The sequence below is a fragment of the Saccopteryx bilineata genome, chromosome 2 (assembly GCF_036850765.1).
Source record: "Saccopteryx bilineata isolate mSacBil1 chromosome 2, mSacBil1_pri_phased_curated, whole genome shotgun sequence".
Taxonomy (NCBI): Eukaryota; Metazoa; Chordata; class Mammalia; order Chiroptera; family Emballonuridae; genus Saccopteryx; species Saccopteryx bilineata.
Window position 1 is genome coordinate 385,366,447 of NC_089491.1, and position 25,842 is coordinate 385,392,288.

General features: G+C 45.9%; 1 protein-coding gene across 1 annotated transcript in view; it reads right to left on the reverse strand.

Annotated features, from left to right (window-relative positions):
• Nucleotides 1–3,759: 3,759 nt before the first annotated feature.
• The window catches only part of TEX14 (testis expressed 14, intercellular bridge forming factor), a 99,001-nt gene continuing 76,918 nt past the window's right edge, over nt 3,760–25,842 (reverse strand). The window contains exons 23-33 of the mRNA XM_066264063.1: nt 23,547–23,609; nt 22,940–23,067; nt 22,140–22,342; nt 20,453–20,546; nt 18,973–19,047; nt 15,318–15,392; nt 14,485–14,581; nt 9,727–9,819; nt 7,774–7,877; nt 6,106–6,157; nt 3,760–4,051 (exon numbers count right to left, since the gene is read on the reverse strand). Of these exons, the coding sequence (XP_066120160.1) occupies nt 4,015–4,051; nt 6,106–6,157; nt 7,774–7,877; nt 9,727–9,819; nt 14,485–14,581; nt 15,318–15,392; nt 18,973–19,047; nt 20,453–20,546; nt 22,140–22,342; nt 22,940–23,067; nt 23,547–23,609 (1,021 nt within the window). The 3' untranslated portion in view covers nt 3,760–4,014. The remainder of the gene's footprint in view (nt 4,052–6,105; nt 6,158–7,773; nt 7,878–9,726; nt 9,820–14,484; nt 14,582–15,317; nt 15,393–18,972; nt 19,048–20,452; nt 20,547–22,139; nt 22,343–22,939; nt 23,068–23,546; nt 23,610–25,842) is intronic.

The window sequence follows — 25,842 nt, forward strand, 5'->3', positions numbered from 1 at the left end:
ATTCAGTCTTGGTTAGAGACAAAGTTGAAATTTTTAGGTAGCTGGGATCTCGACAGATTAAGAAACTTTGAGCTACAAGTATAAGTCTTTAGAATGTAAAATACTTGACTAGCCATTATATTTTTTACATATATATAGAAAAGGATAAAAGTGGGAGAATGTTTATAAGTCAGATATCCTTTAAAAAAATATTTTTATTGAATTTTAGCAAGACAGAGAGAGGAAGGGGGAGAGAGGGCATTATTCATTTGTTGTTCCACTTAGTTATGCATTCATTCATTCCTTTCCCTGTGCCCTTACTGGGGATCGAACCCACAACTTTGCTGTTTTGGGACCATTCTATAATCAACTGAGCTACCCCTACAGGGAACAAGTCAGATATCTTGAAGATGCTAAGGGTAAGACAGGTTGAAGTGAAGATGGTTCTTACTGATTTGTAGTTATTTGTTATGTTGGCATCATAAAATTGAGACCTGCTGACTTGAACAAAGCTCTCCTATGAGATTCTACTTTAAATATGATGGTTTACTGATGTAGAGCCTTTAACCATGAGACTATAATGCTTATTTGTTTGTCTAGAAAGATTTTCTCTTTGTGAGTTTATTAAAAGGGAGTTTGAAATAGAGGACACGGGGGTGAGGGTAAGGGTGTTACATTGAGAGGGACACTTGAATCCATGATAACACAATAAATTAAAATTAATTTAAAATTTTTAATTAAAAAAATAAAAGGGAGGCCTGACCTGTGGTGGTGCAGTGGATAAAGCGTCGACCTGGAACTCTGAGGTCGCCGGTTCAAAACCCTGGGCTTGTCCGGTCAAGGCACGTATGGGAGTTGATGCTTCCTGCTCCTCCCTCCTTTCTCTCTCTCTCTCTCTCTCTCCCCCCTCTCTAAAATAAATAAATAAATAAATAAATAAATAAATAAATAAATAAAAGGGAGTTTGAATTACTCCATCAACATGTAACATTACGTTTGCTATCACTTTTCTTTCTTTTTTGTGACAGAGAGACAGAGAGATGGACAGAGAGGGACAGACAAGCAGGAAGGGAGAGAGATGAGAACCATTAACTTTTCGTTACATCTCCTTAGTTGTTCATTGACTGCTTTCTCATATGTGCCTTGACCAGGGGGCTACAGCAGAGCAAGTGACCCCTTGCTCAAGCCAGCGACCATGGGATCATGTTTATGATCCCACACTCAAGCCAGCAACCCTATGCTCAAGCCGGTGACCTCAGGGTATTGAACCTGGGTCCTGTGCATCCCAGTCTGACGATCTATCCACTGCGCCACTGCCTGGTCAGGCTGCTATCACTTTTCTGATCTTCTTATAATCAGCACAGTTGTTTGAATAATTCTTTATATTTTCCTAATGTTGGAGACTATGTATTTTTTCCATGCAGTGTTCAATTTCCATACAAGTATGATTTAATAAAGGGTGATTTAGCAGAAATGTTGCAAAACACAAGATCTTGACATTTCCTCATTGTGAAGAGTCTAACTCAAATCAATCTGTGTCTGAGTTACAGCTTGGGGTCAAGGGGGATCCCATTCTCTTGCTCTCCCTATGGGAGATTAACCCTTTGGGTAGTACAAACGTTCATGCATGTCCTCGTGCCTCCTGACCATCCAGAGTATGATCAATTTATTTTAAAAATGTGTAAGGCAACATTTAAAAAAGGCAAATGTATGTTCTTGTTTCCATAAATTGGTTATCAAACCAAACATAATTTTAAGTTAATAAAACTATAACTGGAACTAATTTCACTTTTTGAAAAATAACTCACTCCTTAAAAAACAAAAACAAAAAAACTCACTCCTAGAGGTTAGTGAGCATGAAAAAACTCAGGACTCAAAGAGCTAACTGTAATGACAGATGAAAAAGCTACAGTATACTGTCTTATTTTGAATGAAAGGCATGTAGTGAGGTACAGGTGTAGGAGGGATGGCCACCTGGCTGATGAGCTCTGTGGTAGCCAGTGTCCAAGACGGCCTCCAGTGACCCTCACCTCCTGCCGTTCACGCCTTTGTGTGGTCCTCTCTCGTCCTGGGGCTTTTCCTGTGTGACCATCAGAATATGGCAGACATGATGGTACGTGACTGCTGAGGACAGATCATAACGGCATTGCGTTTTACTGCACTGCAACTATTGCCTCGGTCTCTTGGATGGCTCGCTCTGGGGGAAACCAGAGGCCACATGGAAAGAAGCTGAGCTCCTAGTCAATAGCCAAGACCAATCTGCCAGTCATAAGAGTGAGCCAACTTGGAAAACATCAAAATGCAACTTTATGAGAGACCCTGAGACACAACTGCCCAGCTGAGCCATGCCAAAGTCCTGCCGCAGAAACTGTTAGAAATAATAAATGGTTGTTGTTGATTTAGATCACTGATATTTGGAGGTGATTTCTTCAAAACTGATTTTGTAGGTCCCATTTCTCTAGTATAGACTCTCATTAACCAAACACAGAGCCCGATATGTAAACCAGAATAGCAACTTACCAATATACTTTGAGACACACAACCGCTGAGCTGATTGGAAAGCTAGGTCATTCTCTCCGTGTGAATCAACTTCAAGTGGAACAAAGCCTCTTAGAAGGGAGGCTTGCAGTGGGAAAAGGTAGAGGCAGCGCTCCAAAGGAGGCTGGGGTAGAGTAGCCAGAGGAAACCCAGACTGTAACACCAGGGAGCCAAGAATAGGCTGAGAGAGCAAACAGACAATGAGACCAGAAAGGATCCCTGGGATCTGGAAATATACAAGTCTCTGGTGAACTCGGAACTGCTAGAGAATGGAAGGAGCAGAATTCACAGAATGGTGGGTGAAGGAGTGAGTGGGAGGTGAAGCACTCAAGACAGCAAGTGCAGACAATTCTTTTAAGAACTCTAACTGAAGCAAGAGGAAAGAGATAGGACAGTGGCTAAAACATAGGTGAGATCCAAAGAATATCTTTTAAAGATGAAAAAACCCAAGTGTGTTTTCTTCTGGCCTCGGACAGGAAGAGAGCCACTTCCTTCAGAGTAACAGGAAGGACAGTACAAATACTAGGTATAGGGCAGTTCCATCTCTAGCTTAGGATAGACTGTTTCACCCACCACTGTTCCAGTCTACAGTGCAAGATGCAGTCACGTTAGTAGTTTAGGGGTGGAAAGCTGAGTTAGTCCCCACCTGATGGCTTCTATTTTCTCTGTGAAGTTGGAAGTGAAGTCATCTGTTGAATGTCTTGGCAAGTGAAGGATGAAGTCTGAAGTAAGAGCTGCTGAGTGGGAGAAGCAGCATACCAAAGAAACAAGTGGGACTGCCACGTCCAGGAAAAGGTTTCATTTCTACAAATGGCCTGGAACAAGGACGTGCTCCACAACCAACCAACACTATCTACCAACATTATTATTGTTAACATTAGCCATTATTATGGGTCACTGGCCAGACAGAAGCATCTACTCTGCCAGACTGCTAGACAAAAGGTTACAAACCACATCAGTGAGAGTTTGTGTAGGACTTGTAGCCTTCCTAAATACTAATAAATAATGCACAATATCATAACTCACCATTTAACATGGGATTTCTGCTCTTAGTCCTGACATTTTTATGTACGTTGGTTTTGTCAAACTTTATAACAGATCTTTAAGCTTCTTTAAGTGGTGGCTTCTCTCCCAATAACCATAAGAAACATATCTTACACAGCTGAAACCCACTGGTATTAAAAGTGAACACTTTATTATATAACAGAAGTAAACATTTCCAAAAATCTATGTCAACAAAACCAAAGCCATTCTGGGCACAATGAGGAATTTTTATGAGTGACACTACCTTTCACTTTTCGGAAATCTGACTGCAAACAAATGGTTCCGTGTGCTATAAACAGACAGGACCAAGGCTTTCTGTGTGCTGTGGCACCTGAACAAAGTGTGGATTACGGAAGCGCTGCCCTGAGGGTGACTGAGGTGGGCAGGGAAGAAGGTCGCTCAGAAACCGAACGCTCACACTCAGCCAGGAGTCTGCCTCTGATCCAGTTCCGGTCAGTCGGACAAGTCACTCTGATCCAGCACGATTATCCTGTGTGTGTGTTTTTAAAAAACAAAAAGGGGGTTTTGAGTTGGCGCATACATTTTTTTTTTTTTTACAGAGACAGAGAGAGAGTTAGAGAGGATAGACAGAGACAGACAGGAACGGAGAGAGATGAGAAACATCAATCATCAGTTTTTCGTTGCAACACCTTAGTTGTTCATCGATTGCTTTCTCATATGTGCCTTGACCGTGGGCCTTCAGCAGACTGAGTAACCCCTTGCTCGAGCCAGCAACCTTGGGTCCAAGCTGGTGAGCTTTGCTCAAACCAGATGAGCTTGCGCTCAAGCTGGCAATCTCGGGGTCTCGAACCTGGGTCCTCCACATCCCAGTCTGATGTTCTATCCACTGCGCCACCGCCTGGTCAGGCTGGTGCATACATTTTTTAAAGATATAAAAAACTGCCTCTTTCTATTCAATTGAACTTAAAGCAAAGAGATTTTGATTTTTTTTAAGTTTTAAAAATCTTTTATCAAATTTATTAAAGTAACATTGATTAATAACATAATTTTCATTTTTATAATCAAGGGAGACATGCTCAACCAGAGTATCATGGAAATGACTGCAAAGCAACTAGTAGCAGCATCTCTGTACACCTCCGTCCAAACCTGTTCTTGTGCTGCCTCTACTGACTGCTTAGCCAAAGTTAGTATGCACTTTACCTTATGTTTAAAGAAGTGTAAACGTTAACTTTTTTTTTTCTGTATTTTTCTGAAGCCGGAAACAGGGAGAGACAGTCAGACAGACTCTCCCATGTGCCCGACCGGGATCCACCTGGCACGCCCACCAGGGGGCGACGCTCTGCCCAACAGGGGGCGATGCTCTGCCCCTCGGGGTGTTGCTCTGTTGCAACCAGAGCCACTCTAGTGCCTGGGGCAGAGGCCGAGGAGCCATCCCCAGCACCCGGGCCATCTTTGCTCCAATGGAGCCTAGGCTGCGGGAGGGGAAGAGAGAGACAGAGAGGAAGGAGAGGGGGAGGGGTGAAGAAGCAGATGGGTGCTTCTCCTGTGTGCCCTGGCCGGGAATCGAACCCGGGACTTCTGCACGCCAGGCCGACACTCTACCACTGAGCCAACCGGCCAGGGCTAAACGTTAACATTTTAAAAATTAAGCAACTAGGCCCTGGCTGGTTGGCTCAGCAGTGTGGAAGTCCCAGGGTCAATTCCCGGCCAGGGCACACAGGAGAAGCACCTATCTGCTTCTCCCCCTCCCCCTCTCCTTTCTCTCTCTCTCTCTCTCTTCCCCTCCCACAGCCAAGGCTCTATTGGAGCAAAGTTGGCCGGGGTGCTGAGGACGGCTCCATGACCTCCACCTCAGGTGCTAGAATGGCTCCAGTTGTAACGGAACAACACCCTAGATGGGCAGAGCATTGCCCCTTGGTGGGCGTACCGGGTGGATCCCAGTCGGGCGCATGCGGGAGTCTGTCTGACTGCTTCCCTGCTTCTAACTTCAGAAAAACATACATACATACATACATACATACATACATATTGAGCAACTTTAGCTTGATCTGTGGTGGCACAATGGATAGAGTGTTGACCTAGATTCTGAGGTCACTGGTTCGAAACCCCGGGTTTGCCCAGTCAAAGCTCCTATGAAAAGCAATGACTGAGGTGATGCTTCCCACTCCCTCCTCTCCATGCTTCTCTCCCTCTCTCCTATAAAATCAATAAATAAAGCCTTTTAAAAAAATTTTAGCAAATTTGGGGCCTGACCTGTGGTGGCACAGTGGATAAAGTATGAACCTAGAACTCTAAGGTTGCTGGTTCAAAACCCTGCACTTGTCTAGTAAGGCACATATGGGAGTTGATGCTTCCTGCTCCTCCTCCCCTTCTCTCTCTCTCTCACTCTTTCTCCTCTCTAAAAAAATGAATAATAAAAAAAAAAATCTCTCTGGGATCTATTATGTCGTTTAAAAAAATTAGCAAATTTGAATTCAAATCTTTGTCATGAATGTTCATTTCGATGCTGATACATGTTTAAAGTGTGCATGCTGTCTAGCAATAGTGAACTCTGGCCTACATAAACACCTGATATCTCATTACCTGGATGGTTCCGACCAACCCAGTCGCTTCCAAAAACAAGGTTTCAGTTCCTCTGGGTGAAATACAGGAAGAAGGAAAAACAACCTGATTACTCTCTAGGCCAGTGGTCGGAAACTTATTAGTCAACAGAGCCAAATATCAACAGTACAACGATTGAAATTTCTTTTGAGAGTCAAATTTTTTAAACTTAAACTATATAGGTAGGTACATTCCTTATCAAGGAAGCACCCGCATGTGGTATTTTGTGGAAGAGCCACACTCAAGGGGCCAAAGAGCTGCATGTGGCTCACGAGCCACGGTTTGCCGACCATGGGTCTAGGTCAAGGAGCACCAGTATCCAGAAGTCACACTGGTGCTCTCTGTCTAGCTTAGGGCAGACTGTTTTATGAGAATCTTTCTAAACACAGCTGGTGGGTTTCCCCTCCTAGTACCCCACAGCTCCCTGTCATAGCTATGATGCCACAATGCCAATTCATAAAGACTCCGCATTACGTTCTCAGTGAATTCAGTACCAGCTAATGGCTCACACACTCGGGGCTCTGTCCAGTCAGGGGCCTGGAGGAAACAGAATGCGACCCCAGGCCCTTGACTGAAGTGACTACTTAGAGAGCAAATGGGATGGCAAGGCAGCCAGTGACCAGCAGCAGCGGGAAGCCATGATCACTAAGCGTGAAAGGACTGAAGGGGGCTGCAGGGCAGGACAGGTCTGGAGCCCAGTGGGAGCGGGACTGGAAGGCTGGGCTGTGCTTGTGGACGGGCAGCACTTCTGTGCAGAGATGAGGTGCTGCACTGGGTACGCAGCGGAAGTAATACACCTGCTGCTCCCCTGTCCTCTGACAGGTTGGTACCTGCCACCAGACAACAGGAAGTCAGCTGGCCAGGAAGCCCAGGAGCTGCAGACCCAGCACCCAGGGCACAGAGCGGGGCAGAGAAAGCAGGAGGATGAGAATGGACTGCAGAAGGGAGAAAAGGGAGACCAGATGACCTGGAAGAGTTAGTGTGCCTAACTTCCTGAGCAGAAGGAACTTCAATATGGGACAATGTCATTTGCGAATGATGCCTTAAAGCTCTTTCAAATTGTTTTGAAATTAAGGTAAATTTATACCTTTCACATTACTTGCAGACCACAATTTATGATTTCTTACTGGATTCTGCAGCCTCTGTATGAGCTAAATTTAGAACCCTTTTGAAGGCACCAGGGGTCCCCATACTTTTTACACAGGGGGCCAGTTCACTGTCCCTCAGATCGTTGGAGGGCCACCACATACAGTGCTCCTCTCACTGACCACCAATGAAAGAGGTGCCCCTTCCAGAAGTACGGTGGGGGTCGAATAAATGGCCTCAGGGGGCCGCATGCGGCCCCTGGGCCGTAGTTTGGGGACGCCTGCCTAGACAGTTAGAAGCAAACATCTTTCCAGACAATGTGCTAGATAAAGAATGATGAGCCTGGCTGAAGGCCTGCTTTAGAAATGAAATTGGATGTTATTACTGTTTTGTGATGAAGACATGATTGGCAATGAAAAGAAATCCTGAGCTGAACTACAGGGAAAATTTGTAGTGTAGGAGGATTACGCATAGCATCTGGGAAACGTTTCTAAGTAACTCTGATGTTCATCAAAGCCCAAGGACTCCAAGCCACATTCAAGACGACTGTTCACTCATACACACCTTCTGCAGAAGTCCCCAAAAAGCTCTCTGACATTCTCTCTGGTTTCATGCCTTCTTCTTTTCTCTTCTTTTCACCAACTTCACGATCCTTGGTATTTGTCTCCCTTCAATGACAATGATTTTTGGTAAAACTTTCACATATGGCTAGAGGAACAGGACTGCGCTCCAAAGGAAACACAATAATAGCTACCACTAATGGAATGCCAGACATCGGTTCAAGTGCCATAATATGTATGAACTCACTTAATTTTCATCACAACTATATAAGGCAGTAACCATTACCATCCCCATTAACTGATAAGGAAACTGAGGCACAAAGAAGTTAAATTACATGCCATTAAGCCCTAGAGCTGGGATCCTACCGAGGCAGTCTGTCTCAGATTCTCCAGTCAATCACTAGGCTGTATTGTCCCAAAGGAAAAAAGCATTTCACTTAGGCTGTAATTGGTGTCCTTTCACAACCGCCACTTGATTACCTCATCCTCATTTCCTGAAACTCTCTTGGAAGTGAAATATCTAGTTAGAGTATCTAACAACTTAAGAGCACATTTGTCGGACCAGCAAGCGGAAACAGAAACGGTCTCTCCACTCAGCGGGGAGTCCGTAAGGGCAGAGCCATCTGTCCCTCTGTACCCCCAGAATGGCACAGCCCCCAAACTGACCCTGTTCAGAGATTTTGCTTCTGCTTTCATTCGGTAGATATTCAAAACAGATATGTAAATGAGAGAGACAATAGAGTCAGGTAGGGTGTCTCATCACTAACAGAATCATAGTCTTGAGTCCAGAGGAGGCCTTCAGGTTAGCTTCTTCCCCGTCATAGTGCCTGGACCAGAGAACCACCCAGCCTGTGCTTATGGGGAAGGCAGCTGTGCCCTCTGCCAGGTAGCGATGGCCATGAGAAAGCGTGAGCTTTTGTGAATAAAGGACCCCTTACTCGGCAGTGTCTAGGCACTAGCTCTGCCCTTTGGGGAGGAAGAGAGAAAGCTGCCTCTCCTCGCGTTACAAAATTTCAGGTATGTGAGGATAGCTCTCAAGTTCTCTGCTCCATCTGCTCTGCCCAGGCCGAGCCTCCTGCTCCTTCAGCTGTTCTCAGGCGACACAGCTTCCAGACTTCTGGCTGTCTACGGGCCATCTGCTTCTGTTTGTGATGTCCCCTTTAAACTGTGACACCCAGAAAGGAGCCCCGCCCGGTGTCCCAGGAGTCCTCTCGCTGCATGAGAGGTTTCTGCGATCTGGTCCATACATTCCTGCCTGTTCATCACGCTGCACCAACCTTTTTATTTATTTCTTTTTCCTTAACTTTTTTAGCAACTGCATCAAACTGAGGCCTCGTGGGGTCACTGTCCATCCCTTGCTTGACAAGAGTTGCTTGAATTCTTACCCTGTCTCAAAATGCACGCTAAATGCTGGGCATATTAAAATAAGACATACTCCTGCTTCAATGAAATTACAGTGAGCAGGATCTGCTTCCAATAAAAAACCCTCAGTTAGGTCATATCTCTCACAATCTAGACTTCTGGATCCAAAGGCTCAGCTTCCTTCTTTAGAGAAATCAAACATTTCCACCCATCAAGACCATTTTGAATCCCAGCCTCCCACCCATCAAATTAGTATCCATTTTATATGTGTGTTATCTAAAAATTTGATAAGCATGCCTTTTCTGACCATTTAAATGACTGATGAAGATGGTGACAGGGACAGGGCCAAGGTACAGCAATCTCAGAGGCCTCTCTCTATACTGAGAGCAATCAGCTAATCACTATCTTGAGCGCTGTGGGTGTTTGGAGCAAGAGGGGCAGACAGGAGTCAGGGTGGGCTTATCGACAGCAATGCAATGCCATCATCAGGCATTCCTTCTCTAAGGAGTCAAAGCATTTATTTTTAAAACCAAAATCTAGCCCCCCCTTCCAGAAAAAGAAGAAAATGACCCCCTGCTGGAGGACAAGAAATAACCTTGCAGTGCCCTTGGGGAGATCCTGTAGCTCTGAGCCGTCCTCAGGTCGCTGCAGCCATCTTTCCAGGTCCTCATCGAGAGAGGAGTGAGCTCTGTCCAAGGGCAAGTGAGGAGAACTGAGACCACGTCATCTCACTTCGCCCTGACAAGGAGTGCAAAGGACCTCCGACCTGTGTTTTCACTACCCGCGTAAGACAACGAGAGCTCGCTGAGACTGTGTGCAGTTGTAGAGGTCACCTAGGTCTGATTGAAATATGCACAGCACCCTCCTTTAATCCCTCAACAAAATGCTTCAGCAGCTATGAAATCACCACCTTCCAAAATCTGATGCTAGACTCTTAATTCTTGGTCATTGAGTCAATTTCTACTTGAGGCTAGAACCGTACACTCATTCCTACAATTTATTTTTGGATTAAGAACTGTGGGCCCTGGCTGGCTGGCTCAGTGGCAGAATGTCAGCCCAGTGTGTGGATATCCCAGGTTTGATTCCTGGTCAGGGCACACAGGAGAAGCGACCATCTGCTTCTCTGCCCCTCCCCCCTCTCTTCCTCTCCTGCAGCCATGGCTCATTTGGCTTGAGCAAGTTGTCCGAGGCACTGAGAATGGCTCCATGGCCTCCCCTCAGGCACTAAAAAATGGTTCCGGTTGCAATGGAGCAATGGTCCCAGATGGGCAGAGCATCACCCCCTAGTGGGCATATCAGGTGGATCCCAGTTGGGGCACATGCGATAGTCTATCTCTCTGCCTCCTCTCCTCTCACTAAAATAAATAAATAAATAAATAAATAAATAATAAATTAAATTTTAAAAAACTGTCTCTGAGCCTGACCTGTGGTGGTGCAGTGCATAAAGCATTGACCTGGAATGCTGAGGTCACCAGATTGAAACCCTGGGCTTGCCTGGTCAAGGCACTAACGAGAAGCAACTTCTGTGAGTTGGTGCTTCCTGGTACTCACCCCCTTCCCTTTCTCTCCCTCATCCCTCTTAAAAAAAAGAACTGTCTCTGACACTAAAGGAAGCAGTGTGTGTTTTCAGCCTGTAACATCCTGCCCTGTGAACAGTATATTCCCCTCTGGCTTGGTGCTGAGGACTGGTACCACGGAGCACATGGGCACCTCCCTGTGCCCGGCACAGCCACCCCTGCTGGAAAGAAAGACAACAATAATAGTAGCTAACTTCTGATCATGTGCAAAACACTTTATATTTATACAATCAAATGGAACTTGGCCTTCTCAAGCTGCTCTTCTTGAGCCTTGAGTAATGGCACAGATGTTACTGGAGATGTTTTGAGGAGACAGAAGGACTGGAGTTACATCATACACTACAGTCAAAAGATTTCTAAAACTTAAAAAAAAAACCATATTTATCTTCCTGTCCTTGCCTCCTTTCCTTCTGTCTCCCCTCAAAACCTCTTCCCATCCCTCACAGGTCCCAGGGCCCTTGCCTCCCAACTCCACTTCCCAGAACTTCCAGGCCTCTCTCTCTTCCTTCTTCATGCAGAATAACTCTGCCCTTGGAGAGTGTGACAAAAACAGGATTACCCATAACACTGTTCTCCTGGGCCTCTTCTACAGCAGCTGAACAGCTAGGAGCTGTCTCCAGTCTCCCCTGTAACTGCAGACGGCCACGCACCCCCTTTGTCCAGTGAGAGAGGTGTGGGCATCTGCTGGGAAAGGCTTCTGGGAAAACTTTTCTTTCCAAATAAAAAAGGGCAGAGAATATCCCTTTGCCTCATCCTCTGATCTCTGCCCAGTGTGTGCACAGCGGTCATCTGGCAACCAGAAGGGGACAAGTCTGAAAATAAAGGCCAATATACTTCTCTGTTGCTACAGGTGTCAGACCAGGAAGATCAAAAGAGCCTAAGTCCCTGGTGGCACCTTTGAGCTGCTACACCAACCACGCTCTGCCAACCCGTGCGTGGGCTTCTTGGTATGCGAGACAGAGTCATTTAAGTACGATGGTGGGGCTTCTGTCATTGCAGCAGGAAGAATGCTGCAGGCTACCCTAAGGACGACAAGAATGAGGATGAAGCAAGGGGTGCAAGGGCAGACTCAAATCCGCCTTTCTTTAAAATTCAGGTATTCTGATGGTGATGGATGGAGCCTGGCCTTGGGGGATGGTGAGCACACACTCAGTGTGCAGAAGATGTGAGGCAGAATTGTGTCCTCGAAACCTGTACAATTTCGTTCACCACTGTCACCCCAATAAATTCAGATCTTTGTTCATCATGGATGCTTTTGTATTGATTTTGATTTTTTAAAAACATTGCATTAAGCCTGTGGTGGTGCAGTGGATAAGAGTGCCAACATGGAGCACTGAGGTCGCCAGTTCGAAACCCTGGGCTTGCCTAGTCAAGGAACATACGACAAGCAACAAGTAAGCAATGAACAACTAAACTGAAGCAACTATACTTCTCACTCCCTACCCCTTCCCCCTCTCTCTGTAAAGTCAATAAATAAAATCTTTAAAAAAGATATTGCATCACAATAGTATTCATCTTGACTCCTGAGTTTTTTGGTGTCTCCTTCAATTTTGTGCCCAGAGTGTGCCCCTTGTCCCATCCGAGTCCTTGCCCTGATTGACAGGACAGACGAGAGAAGTCAGGAGGCAATGCAGATGAGCTGAAGCGGTTCACCAACCACCACAGGTCAGCAGAGAGCCGAGTCAGGGAGCGAGCCACGTTTACTGAGCAACCTTGTGTTTTTAGACTAATTGTCTAGATGATTGACTCCTTTTTCTCTTTTGACCAAAAGGATTTAACAATTCTCTTCCAATACCTTTAACTAAAATGTTTTGAAAAAAGCCAAAACCTATGTTTTGCCTCAAAGAATAAAGTAAAAAAAAAAAACTTTGACAAGAAAAAAAAAGCAAATAATCCTATTAAAAATGGGCAAAGAAGTTGACTAGGTATCTCTCCAAAGAAGATATACAAATGGCTATCAAGCACATATAGAAAGATACTGAACATCACTAATCATAAGGAAAATGCAAATCAAAACCACAATGAGCCTAACCGGGCAGCGGCGTAGTGGATAGAGCATCGGACTGGGATGCAGAAGACCCAGATTTGAGACCCCGAGTTCGCCAGCTTGAGTGCGAGTTCATCTGGTTTGAGCAAAGCTCACCAGCTTGGACCCAAGGCTGCTGGCTCGAGCAAGGGGTTACTCGGTCTGCTGAAGGCCCATGGTCAAGGCACATATGAGAAAGCAATCAATGAACAATTAAGGTGTTGCAACGCACTACGAAAAACTAATGATTTATGCTTCTCATCTCTCCATTCCAGTCTGTCTGTCCCTGTCTATCCCTCTCTCTGACTCTGTCTCTGGAAAAAAAAAAAAAAAAAACCACAATGAAATATCACCTCACATCCATTAGAATGGCTACCAGAAGAAAAAACAACAGAAAGTAACAAGCAACAAGCACTGGCAAGAACGTGGAGAACTGGAACCCTTGTGCAATGTCAATGGGAATGTAAAATGGTTTTTACATTCCCATTGCTGCTGTGGAAAGCAGACTGGTATTTCCTCAAAAAATTAAAGATAACCCTGGCAGGATGGCTCGGTTGGCTAGAGCATCATCCTGAAGCACAGAGGTTGTCGGTTTGATCCCTGGTCGGAGCACATACAGGAATGAAGCAGTGTTCCTGTCTCTCTCTTTCTCCCTTCCTCTCTCTCTAAAATCAATAAAAATAAAAACAAAAACTTAAAAAAGTTAAAAACAGAATTACCATATGATCCAGCAATGCCACTTTAGGGTATGCATCCAAAAGAATTGAAAACAGGGTACCTTGAAAAGATACTTGTACACTTGTGTATTCCCAACAGCATTATTCACAATACCCGAGAGGCAGAAGCAACCCGGTGTCACCAAATGAATGGATAAACAAAATCTGAGCCTGACCAGGTGGTGGCGCAGTGGATAGAGCGTCGGACTGGGATGCGAAAGGACCCAGGTTCGAGACCCCGAGGTCGCCAGCTTGAGCGCGGGCTCATCTGGCTTGAGCAAAGAGCTCACCAGCTTGGACCCAAGGTCGCTGGCTCCAGCAGGGGGTTACTCGGTCTGCTGAAGGCCCGCGGTCAAGGCACATGTGAGAAAGCAATCAATGAACAACTAAGAAGTCGCAACGCGCAACGAGAAACTGATGATTGATGCTTCTCATCTCTCTCCATTCCTGTCTGTCTGTCCCTGTCTATCTCTGCCTCTGTTAAAAAAAATAAAAAATAAAAAATAAAAAAACCCAAAAAAACAAAAAAACAAAATCTGATACACACACACACACACACAAACACACACAATGGAATTAAGCCTAAAAATGTAAGAAAACACTGACACACTACATGAATGGACCTTGAGTGAATTAAGTCACTTGCAAAAAGACAAATACTATATGATCTCATTTCTATGAGGCTATCAGAAATGGTCAAACTCAGAAACAGAAAGTAGAAACGGTGGCTGTCAAAGCCAGGAGGAGGGGAAAGTGGGGAGTGGATATTTAACCGGCGTAGAGTTTTAGTTTCACACGACGAAAAAGTCCTGGAGATTGGAGGCACAACAATGTAAATATAATTAACACTAATGAACTGCACACTTAATTTTAGGTTATGTGTATTTTACGACAATCAAAAAATTATTAAGCCTTTTAGAAATAGGGGCTATTAGAATAGTATGAAAAAAGACCATTTTTCCCTTATTTTTCAATAGCAGAGGAAAAAGTAATCCAGTATTTCAGATCCTTGAAAAAGTCCAGCTTTTTGTTACCTCTCTGTGTCCTCTTCTAGATCTTGAGTTTCTTTGGTCCAAAGCATACTGCTGGCTTCTTTTTCACTGGTTTCTTGTTCTTCTAAATGACTTTGATCTAAAAAAGATGAAAAACTTTATTTGAACAACAAAATAATAATGGAGAAAGACTGCCCTAAAATGGGAGGCAAAAAACTCGGGGCTAGTCCGTGGCCCCTGCAGTCTGCAACCCACTAGCTCCCCCTTCCCAGGAGAGCAGGGCCAGGTGGCGGTCTGCGGGTGCCTGGACGCGCAGCAGCTGCTTCTGGGGTCTCAGGGGCTCTCTGGTGCCAGGTGGAGCCACAGGAGACCCTGCCTGTGCCAAGGCCAGAAGGACACAGCAAGCACAGCAAGGAAAGGGCACGCAAGGGAGGAGGGAGAGACCCTGGAAACAGACCACCCTGCTCTCACTTGTTAGCTGGTTCTGGGCTGGAGCCCAGGGGCAGTCCGTGGGTGGGGAAGGGTAGTGCCCTTCAACGCACACAGTGCATTTTACACACGCACGCTCTCTCCTCCCACCCTGCCAGCAGTCCTACGGAGCGAGCGAAGGGAACTAACGCTTGTTCAGTATCTTTCAATGTTCCAGGCCCTGTGTATGGAGCTAGTATGCCCATCATGAGGTGGGAATTATCATCCCCATTTTAAGATGGAAATGACTGAGGCTCAGAGACATGAAATGGTCTTAGATACAAAAGTGGGGGAAGGTGGAGTTATGCCTGACCTCAAGGTCCACACTCCCCCAAATGCACCACCGTGCTGTCAAGGGCGGCAGCACAGCAAGACCCTGACGAGAAAGACCTGGGTCCCTGGCTTACCGTTCGGGATGCCCCACGGACTGGCTGTGTTCTCCCCCAGCGCTGTAGGTGAGGCCTGCTCCTGTTTCAGTTGCTCTGTCCAACACAAAAGCAGAAGGCAGTTAACTCACTTCTCCCTTAGCACGCCACGCCTTCTCTAGGGAAGTGGCTCTCAAAGGGTGGTCCTCAGACCAGAGCCACAGTAAAAACTTGTTAGACACGCACTCCCTGCCTCATCCCAAACCCACTGCATCAGAAACTCTGGGGCTAGGGTCCAGCGCTCTGTAGATCAACCAGCCCTCCAGGTGACTCTGATGCCTTATAAGGTTTGAAAACCACTACTTGAGGACATTCAATCCCATACAACAATGAATATGAAGTGATGATGACAGGTAACACTTGCAGAGCCCTATGCAGCTGGTATGGTTTCTAACTTACAGTAAATCAAGATTAATGTTTGCCGTTATTCTCACAACAACTCTATAATATTGATCACATTATAGTTTTTCCTGTTTAACAGATATGGGAATAAAAGTAAAGAAAAGTTAAGGAGGAATTTTCCTAAAATCACAGATAGTAAGATATAGAAATAGAGTTTGAATCCAAGTAGTCTAGCTCTAAGGTTTATGTTAATCTCTATTTTCTAATCTCTCAGTTTGTAACAGCATTGGAGCAATCCATAATTTCCCCATCTCTGTTGGACCATATTTTATATTTTTACCCAGTTTATGGGAAAGACAGAGATCAAAGAATACCTATATTATCCAGTTCCTAAAAGCTTGCTCATGAGACCCAGACAAGCGTCTGCTAATCTCAGCACACTGCTGTGTGTTTGTTAGGTGCTTGGTCTCCTCCAAGTGCTCCAGGGCAGAGCAGAGACACGAGCCCTGGGCCCGCGCACGGCACAGCCCATTGTGTGCACACACAGGTCTCCCCTTCCCGCAGCGGTTCCTGGCCATCCAGGGGCCCATAAGACCATGTAATATAATTTGAAATAAAACATTTTCTCCTTGTTGACCTCAAAGAATGTCCTAGGGTTCTAAAGGACCCTCTCATTTAGGTCCTTATCTGATGGAGGGCTTTGGGTGTAAGTGCTCCCAAAGCACAGGTGGCAGCCCCAGGTCACCCCCAAAGCTCACTTAAGGGAAAACAGAGTGATGACATACAATAGCCACAAGGGAGCACCCATCGTTGGGAGAAACTCCCCACATGCCCTCTGCCCTTGCCTTTCTGGAAAATTACTGACCCATCTCAGAGGGCAGACATCACCTAGAAACTTGGCCCAGATAATTCCCATAAGCAAAATGAGGGAGGGTTTCTGCAGAGCGCACTGGGACACAGCAGTGCCACGAGACAGGAGCCCGGAAGAAGCCTGGGGACAGATGCTGAAGTGGGGGTTCTGTGTGCTAACTGAAGAGAGAAGACAGCCAAACCCAGAGGACAGGCATCACTAAAGTCACACTGCAAAGGAGCCTACAAGTACCACCTGAGCCAGGACCAGGGAACCGACACCTGAGCAGGACATGTGTGGTGATCTCTGCTCTCATGGTGGCAGTTCTACTGCTATATTAAGAAGAGCCACTGGAGGCTCTGGCCAGTTGGCTCAGTGGTACAGCATTGATCCAGTGTGTGGATGTCCTGGGTTCAATTCCCAGTCAGAGCACACAGGAGAAGCGCCCATCTGCTTCTCCACACACACACACCCCCCTCGCTTCTCTCTCTCTCTCTATTCTCTTCCTGCAGCTATGACTTGATTGGTTTTAGCACATCGGCCCCAGGTTCTAAGGATGGCTCTCTTGAGCCTCCACTTCAGGCACTAAAAATAGCTCTGTTGTGAGCATGGGCCCAAGATGAGCAGAGCATCAGCTGCTCATGGGGGTTACGGATCCCAGTCAGGGAGTGTGCAGGAGTCTGTCTCTCTATCTCTCCTCCTCTTACTTAAAAAAAAAAAAAAAAAAAAAAAAAAGAGCCACTGGAGAGAACTGTGTAAGGACTCCCGAGGGCCGTGATGGCGAACCTTTTTATAAAAACCACCCACTTTTGCAGTGCTGGTCAACATGGTCCCTCCTGCCCACTAGTGGGCTTTCCAGCTTTCATGGTGGGCCAATCGCGACACCATTTGGTTGCTCGCTATCACCCACCATGAAAGCTGGAACACCCACTAGTGGGGAGGAGGGACCAGGTTGACCAGCACTGCAAAAGTAGGTGGTTTTTATAAAAAGGTTCGCCATCACGGCCCTAGGGAGTTCCAGAGGTGGAAGTAGGTATGGAGATGGGGCCCAGAGAATGATCCTGTAACCCGTGTGACCCAAGAGCATCAGAGGAGGGCTGCAGTGAGGCATGAAGGGCCTAAACCAGGGGTCTCAAACTCAACTCAGCATGTGGGCCACAGAGCAAGATCATAGCCGTTAGGCGGGCCGCACTAGGTCTACAAAAGGCAACTGTTACGCAACACTTTTCTCACTGCAGTTGAAAACAAAAAAAAATCAGTACAACAAGCACAATCGTACATGCAGTTTACTCAGTGTCACAAAACGATCAGAAACTGTAGTTTGCATCACAACTGCTGTTAACTAAGCTAATATCTAGCTAGGATGCTAGAGAAATGAAAAATACAAGTAGGCCCCTAGGCTTACTTAATTTTATCCAAAATATTTTGAACTTCGTGGATTAGTCTGCTGGCTGCACAAAATTGTTCGGCAGGCCGCATGCGGCCCACGGGCCGCGAGTTTGAGACCCCTGGCCTAAACTATAGAAAAAGAATATAAGGAAGGTTTGGCAGCTCCAACTGGCTCTACTCAAGTTCATCAGGCCAATGGGGCTGGGGCTTGTGACAACATAAACAATAGCTTTCTGTTGAGTCAGACCAGGTAAGTCCCCATTCACCTGTCTCTTCTTGATGAGACACAAAACCTCTGAGATGCTGCAAACCAATAGGTACCCCTCAGGCAGTTCTCTGAGGCCCCATACCAAGAACTGAATATCAGAGATTGGACAAGATGTTCCTCTGAGGCTGAAGAGGCTGGTTGGCCAGCTGTTCAAGAAAAGAGCAGTCAGAGGAAGCAAACCACCTGCCTCAAAGTCTCTGTGACATGTACTTCCAGCATCAGTTCAGCTAGGAAGGGCCAGCCAATCAACAACAACTAAATTGAGCTGGTATTGCTCAGTCTCTGCCTAAAATGGAAAATTTCGGTCACATTAGGTCTTGTGCCACTGATTGCTCTGCCCTCAGGAGAGTGATTCATCCACAACGCCAATACCTCCAATACTTCCTGCTAATGGCAAAACTAAAAGAACAGGGTGTCTCGGCCTCGGAGCCAGACATCATGCCTCCAAGGTGTGGCTGGTTTGGTTTGAAAAGGAAATCATTCCTTTAATAATAGAAGTTCATCATAATAAACCATTGAATGTTGTTATTTCTTCTTAGTTCCATTACCACGGACCCTCTAAATAATAAAATGACAGCAAAACACAGGCTAGTCACCCTGGCCAGGCTTCCATAGGAATCTGAGGTCCATTTTATCGGAAAACTGTCCCTTCCTGAATTCTAGACATTCAATCAGACCTTCATAGGGCCTTCCTACCAGTCCTCGTACCTGAGACAAAGAAGCACATTGTGGTCAGTGACCGCAGCGAACGGGGCCAGCAAGTGCCTTCTGTGTTGAACAGCCCTTACCTATTTCGTCAAGTAGCTCCTGAGATGGAGGTGGCAGCTCGTCAATGTGACACTGCAAGATGGCTTCCACTAGTTCTTAAGAAAGATAAAGGGGAAAATGACTAAACACCCTCCTGGACCTAAACTGGACTTTTTAGGCTCTCACATGGATTTGATTTCGGATTTCTCGACAATAAAACAAACTAAGGCAGGGAGAAGACCTCTTACTTAACAGTTCTAGTTGAGACCTCCAAACATGGGAATTGCTTTACTCTCTCTTTTACTCCAAACCCGTTCCTACATCAGCCCTACCCCCTAACTGCTTCATCTGTGCCTCTGGCTCCCCAAGGACATTTGGGGTAGGTGAAGTACAAATTCTTACTGAGGGGCTGGGGGACTGTTTGAGGGACACAGAGGCTCTGGACTAGTCAAAATGAACAAAACACAAAGTAGAAGGCCTTTCTCTCTCCATTATGAGGCCAGAGGACATAGCAACCATACTTTGGGCTCTCCCCTAAATGCTCAATTACAACATTAACTGAAACCCCTCAGCATAAATCACAAAGTCTTTATCCCCCTGAGAAAGAGTCTAAGACTTGTACCAAAAATGTGAGACATTCAAACTAATGGGGCACAGACAATAAGCCTGTCTCAAGGGCGTCACACACTCGCACCCTTTGCTTGAAACTGTCTCTAAGTCTGTCCTGAGGGAAGGGGTGGGGGTGCAGGCACAGGTTTTGTACAATTCTTCAACATAAGGTCATGGTTAAGCAACATGTGGAATAGACTATTATGTAGCCATTACATAGGTTTACAAATCATTTTTACTGACAAGGGGAAATCCTCAAAATACATCATCCAAGAAAAAAGCAGACCGCCTGACCAGGCGATGGCGCAGTGGAAGGAGCGTCGGACTGGGATGCGGAGGACTCAGGTTCGAGACCCCGAGGTCGCCAGCTTGAGCGCGGGCTCATCTGGTTTGAGCAAAAGCTCGTCAGCTTGCGCCCAAGGTCGCTGGCTCAAGCAAGGGGTTACTCAGTCTGCTGAAGGCCCGCGGTCAAGGCACATATGAGAAAGCAATCAATGAACAACTAAGGTGTTGCAACACGCAACGAAAAATTAATGATTGATGCTTCTCATCTCTCCATTCCTGTCTGTCTGTCCCTGTCTATCCCTCTCTCTGACTCTCTCTCTGTCTCTGAAAAAAAAAAGCAGGCCAGAGCTGGTATACAATATAATCTCATTCATGCTAAACAATGTTTTTTGTATATTTCTAAAAATATAAAAAAGGTATGTAACAAAATAGTCCAAGAGGTTAAGAAATGGTAGTAGAATTCAATGTTTTTCTTTTTTAAACTCTTCTTTATTCTCCAAGTTTTCAATAATGAGTGTGTTTTGCTTTATAATCAGGGGGAAAATAGTATTTTTGTTTACATCTAACACAGCATCAAAGATGAGACTAATGACTACAAACTTGTGCTTGAACGTTAAACACAGGCACCTTTCGGCAGACTCCTTTTCTGGGCAGCACGGCTTGAAGCATGAGGCCCTTCCGCACTGCTGGAGGGACCAGCCCCAGGAAATGTAGATCTTTTCTAAAAGTAAGACAGAAATATGGTAACTGACTTATGTATTGAATAAAAGGGCTCATACAGCTCAATCATTTCCAACATTAAGGCTGCGTATTACTGTTGGAAGAGACTAGTTCTTTGTTGAGTCAAACTCATTCAAATGTCACCTCCTCCAGGAAGTCTGCTCAGCCCCTTGGTTCCTGCAGCCCTCAGCAGTCACCTCTGTATTAGTCTTTCTCACTAGGTGGTGAGCTCCTCTGGGCAGGACTGTCTTTTATACTCACACTTGGGTGCCTGGAAGAAGGCCTTTCCTGAGGGAAAGCATACAATTCTTTGTTGCCCTACTTTAGAGTGAGACAGGCCTTTTGCAAGTCAAATGCCCAAAAAAGTTGGTTTTCCATTGAGGGCCAAATCCAGTAATCAATTTGCTATAGAATGGTCAGTCAACAGGTTCTTTTTGCTTTGATTTTTAGTGAATAAACACAACTACTTCATTACTTGTGATTCTGGGAGTCAGAGCTGCAGGCAGCACTGGGCAGGAAGTGCTCCCATGATGGCAGGGGGGATAGTGGTTTGAAGGATTCACGTGTCTAAGGCCTTGGTGGTGGCAGGACAGGCAAAATTACAATGCAAAGGAATGGAATCACAGGCTCTTTTTTTTATTATTATTAAGTGAGAGGCAGGGAGGCAGACCAACAGACTCCCGCATGCGCCCCGACCCGGATCTACCTGACAAGCCCCCTCCAGGTGATGCTCTGCCCATCTGGGGCCACTGCTCCATTGCTCGGGCAACCGAGCTATTTTAATGCCTGAGGCGAGGCCATGGAGCCATCCTCAGCACCTGGGGCCAATTTGCTGAAACCATTTTGAGTCATGGCTATAGGAGGGGAAGGAGGGGAGAGGAGAGGGGGAGAGAAGGGGTGGGGGGAGAAGCAGATAGTCACTTCTCCTTTGTGCCCTGATCGAGAATTGAACCCAGGACTTCTACACACCAGGCCAACGTTCTACCACTGAGCCAACCGGCCAGGGCCAAGAACCACAGGTTCTTAATGTGTGGTACCAAGCAAGGAACTTGTAGTTTTCTAGAAGAGACTACATATATGACATATGAGGAAGAGAGAAAAGGAAAAGAGCAATGAGAGAAGAAAAGAAGGCAGTACACAATTGTTTTCACTGCAGACAATTAGTTGAGGAGTTCACTTCATCTTAGCCAAATGGTTGAGAAGTGACAGTTCAGGGGTTCAGAGAAGATGGGTACCAATCAAAACTCTCAGGGAACTAACCAGAGGAGGCTTCAGGAGGAAGCAGAACTCGAGCCTCCAATGGGTAGGATATGGTTAGAGAAAAAGAACCGAGCTGGTGAAGGCAGCGTCACAAGCCATGGCAGAGGCTGGCTCTTCAGAGAAACTGCCTACCACTATCTCCGGCGGGGGAGGCACAAACACCCAGGCTCTACCTGACAGCACAGACTCAGAGAGGAACCAGGGAAGCCTGGAGAGGACCCGGCTTGGGGCTGGCTGTCCTTGTAAAATGGATTTGGAGAAATGGTGGCATTTTGGGACACAGAGGTCTTCACGTTGACTCTACGAGAGCCTGACACAGCGCTGGGATACTTACAAGGCCAATGCGTCTCGAAGGGAGAGTTTCGGGGGAAGTGAAAAGGGACTCCAGGCTCTTGGCTCTCTCTCGGACACTTACAAACTTCTCAGACACAGTCAGAACCGGGTCTTGACTGCTCCAGCACACGGGCCCTGCTTCAGCCCGAAACGTGATGCTCTCAGGGCAGTCTTTATAGCTACTAGGCACTGAAGAAACTGGCTCTGGTATAGAAAGGAGGGTAGTCAGTGTCTGAATCCTTTATACTATTTAAAAACAAAATTTAAAAAACCCACATGACTCTATACCTATACCAGGGATTCTCTAAATTGTTAATAACTGAAATAATCAGTGATCTGAGATACTCCTCAAGGGATAAAAAATGACAGTCTCTAAACTTAGCCATCAAAACAAAGGGAGATTATTTAAACTACAAATACAGTAGAAATAAGGACACTTGAGAGGACTGATGCTGGCTGCACACAGCTGCAGGACTCAGAACTATGCACGTTTAAGCCCAGGGACTGATTGAAGTTACAAACTCTACAGAATGCAATGTATTTGCACTAATTCAACAGTGCGCAGGGTACAGAGTATTCTTTACGTTTGCACATCTCTACCACTAAAGTAAAAACATCTCCTCGTCACTGCTTAATCACCACCACCACCCCTCGTGCTCTGGCCCTAAAGAAACACCTCCGCACTGTGAGAACACACCTGCTAAGATGCCAGGTGTGCCTCTGAGGCCTAGCTTCTCAGAGCCAGCAGGGCAGAGGGTGTCCATCCCTCTCCCAAATGCTGCTGCTCCCCGCAGGGGTTACCTGGGCTGAGCGGGGTGCTGACACTGGTAGGTGCATGGCTTATTTTGGGTGTTTTGCAGGAGACTTCCTTAAAAGAACCATCTTTTTCACAGGAGATACTAGACAGGTCCTGAATGTCTGTCAATGATCTATAAAAGAGATTATTTGGAAAAATGAAGCAATATATTCCTGAGAGGTACTTTTTAAGGATACTCTTGACAAAAATCTTTATTTGGCAACAGGCCAGAATTAGAGAATATATCTTATATATGTATCTTGCAGAGAATATTAAAGAATATCTTACCAAAAGCTACTATATTAAAATATATCTCAGCAGCTAAAAATAAACTATGTTCATTGATGAAAGGTATTTGTGTGGACACCAGGTTTAATCTGTTTACATAAGAATGTTTATACCTCGAGTACAAACGTATTTGGGCTATTATTATCAGCATCGCTGTATTTCCCTGACTGCGAGCGCCCGTGACTTAGATCACGTCTTGTTGGTGAAAGAAGAAACAGGCTCACATAAATGGAAAGAATGCCGATTCCCACACACCAGGAAATGCTGTTTCCCTAAAGCCAAAACCTTTACAGGTACCCTCCGGCAACCCTCCAGTGGTCGTACATGTCCTTCTCCTTCAGTTCCTTTGGTGACTCCTTTAAAGTCTCCTCTTGTTCACCTGCAGTACTGTAAGAGACAAATGAAAACTTCTGGGAACTCCCTGCCAATGGAGTGAGACTGACCAGGCTGAGAAGCAGCAGGAAAGGGTCCTAAGCTCGGAAGCAGAAAGTGGGGTTCTGGTCCGGGCTCCATCATCAACTAGCCACGCACGTCTTGTCTCCTCTCAGACTGAATAAATGCTCTCTAAGGGTCAGCACACCTGGACCAGCTGGCAGTGTGGCGGGGCAGTGAGGACACTAGCGGAGCACAGGCCCCGCCGCCGGGTGGGGGACGCAGGAAGGGCGGGCCTGGCCTCCCGAGGCAGCTCCCTGGCACACACCGGCAGGGAAGGCCAAGAGCGGCTGGGGCCAACGAATGGCCAGAAAGGAATGCTGCAGACGAATTTGATCTGTTTCTACTCTAACAGCACTTGGGGTTCAATTCCAATACTTGCTGAACACAAGCTCTGAGCCAGAGCTCACACTAACTCCTTGCATGTTTCCACATTTCTCATCTTTGCAACAGTCCTCTGAGGCCACTGGTAAAAGGGAAAGAGGATGGACTTTAAATTTGAGCTGTGGCTTTATTCTCTTCACTAAAATATTTGTTTCTCTTCCAAAGCAGCAGTAGGACAGCACTTTTTGGCTCTCTTAATTTACATAAATGGCCACATGACTTATTTTAACCAGTGAAATGTAAGTGGAAGTGATGTAACTCTTGGACAGAACCCTGAAAGGACAGTGCACAATTCATCGTGTCCCCTTTCGCTGCCTAAGCGAGGAGGGAAGGGTGAAGGTGGAGCCCACCCTCAGCGGCATCTCTGACTGACAGTAACACAGCACAGGACCCTCCTGCCTCCGCGAGGGTGAGCAAAGATAAGCTGCTACTGTTGTAAGCCGCTAAAATCTGGGAATTGTTCTGTGGAATGGCCCAGCATATCCTAACTGATACAGTCGCTTATCAACTGTTCAACCTTAGAAAAAACTCTTAAACCCTCTGAACTTTGTTTTCCCTATTGGCAAAATGGAGATAACGGTACATACCTCCAAGGGTTGGAGGGTTGTTATAGGATTTGAATTTAACAAAACAGAGTACCTGGCATACGGTAACTGCACTGCGTAGAAGTACTAGCTATAATTGTTAATGGATAAGGAAATTGAGGCCCAGAAGGGGGAAGTAAACTGAACGTCATTGTACCAGGCCCTTTGCATCTATTCTTTTTTAATTAAACCTTTTAGTTTGAGATAACTGTATATTTACACGCAGGGGTTTTTTGTTTTTGTATTTTTCTGAGGTGAGAAGCAGGGAGACAGAGAGACAGACTTACGTATGCATTTGACCACCAGAACCCACCCAGTATGCCCACCAGGGGGTGATACTCTGCCCATCTGGGGCATTGTTCTGTTGTAGTCAGAGCCATTTTAGCACCTGAGGTGGAGGCCATGGAGCCGTCCTCAGCACCTGGGCCAACTTTGCTCCAATGGAGCCTTGGCTGCCGGAGGGGAAGAGAGAGATAGAGAGGAAGGAGGGGTGGAGAAGCAGATGGGCACTTCTCCTGTGTGCCCTGGCCGGGAATTGAACTTGGGACTTCCACACACCAGGTGACACTCTACCACTGAGCCAACTGGCCAGGGCCTACATGCAGTTTTAAGAAAGACATTTTACCCAATTTCCCTCAATGGAAACATCTTGCAAATCTATAGGACAACCTCACAACGGAGATGCGGACATGGACACAGCGAAGAAGGAGACATCGCCACCCCAAGGGTACCTCCTGCTGCCTCTTACAGCCCTGTCTGCTTCCCTCCCACTCCCCACCTCTTCCTTAATTACTGGGAACAACTGTGTCTTTCATTTCTGTAACTTCAATTCAAAAATGTGATGTGAGTGAAATCATAAATAACTTTTGGGGGGTGCTTTTTGCACTCAGTGGAAATCTCTGGAGATTTATGCCGGTTGCTGAATGTATCAATAGTTCATCTTTTTTATCACTGAAGAGTAGTCCATGGCATGGAAGCAGCATAGCCTGTTAAAGCATTCACTTGTTAGAGAAAATATCGGTTTCCAGTTTTGGGTAACAAAAAAAAGTGGCTCTAATTTTCACGTATGTCTTTTCGTGAACATAAGTCTTCATCTCTCTGCGATGAATGCCCAGGAGTTATTATTTTTCATCATTTTTCATCAATGTATGTCAACATTCTCAGTAAAAATCCTATTCCTGTTTTACAAACGGGGACACAGAAAAGAGGAAGAGGAGAAA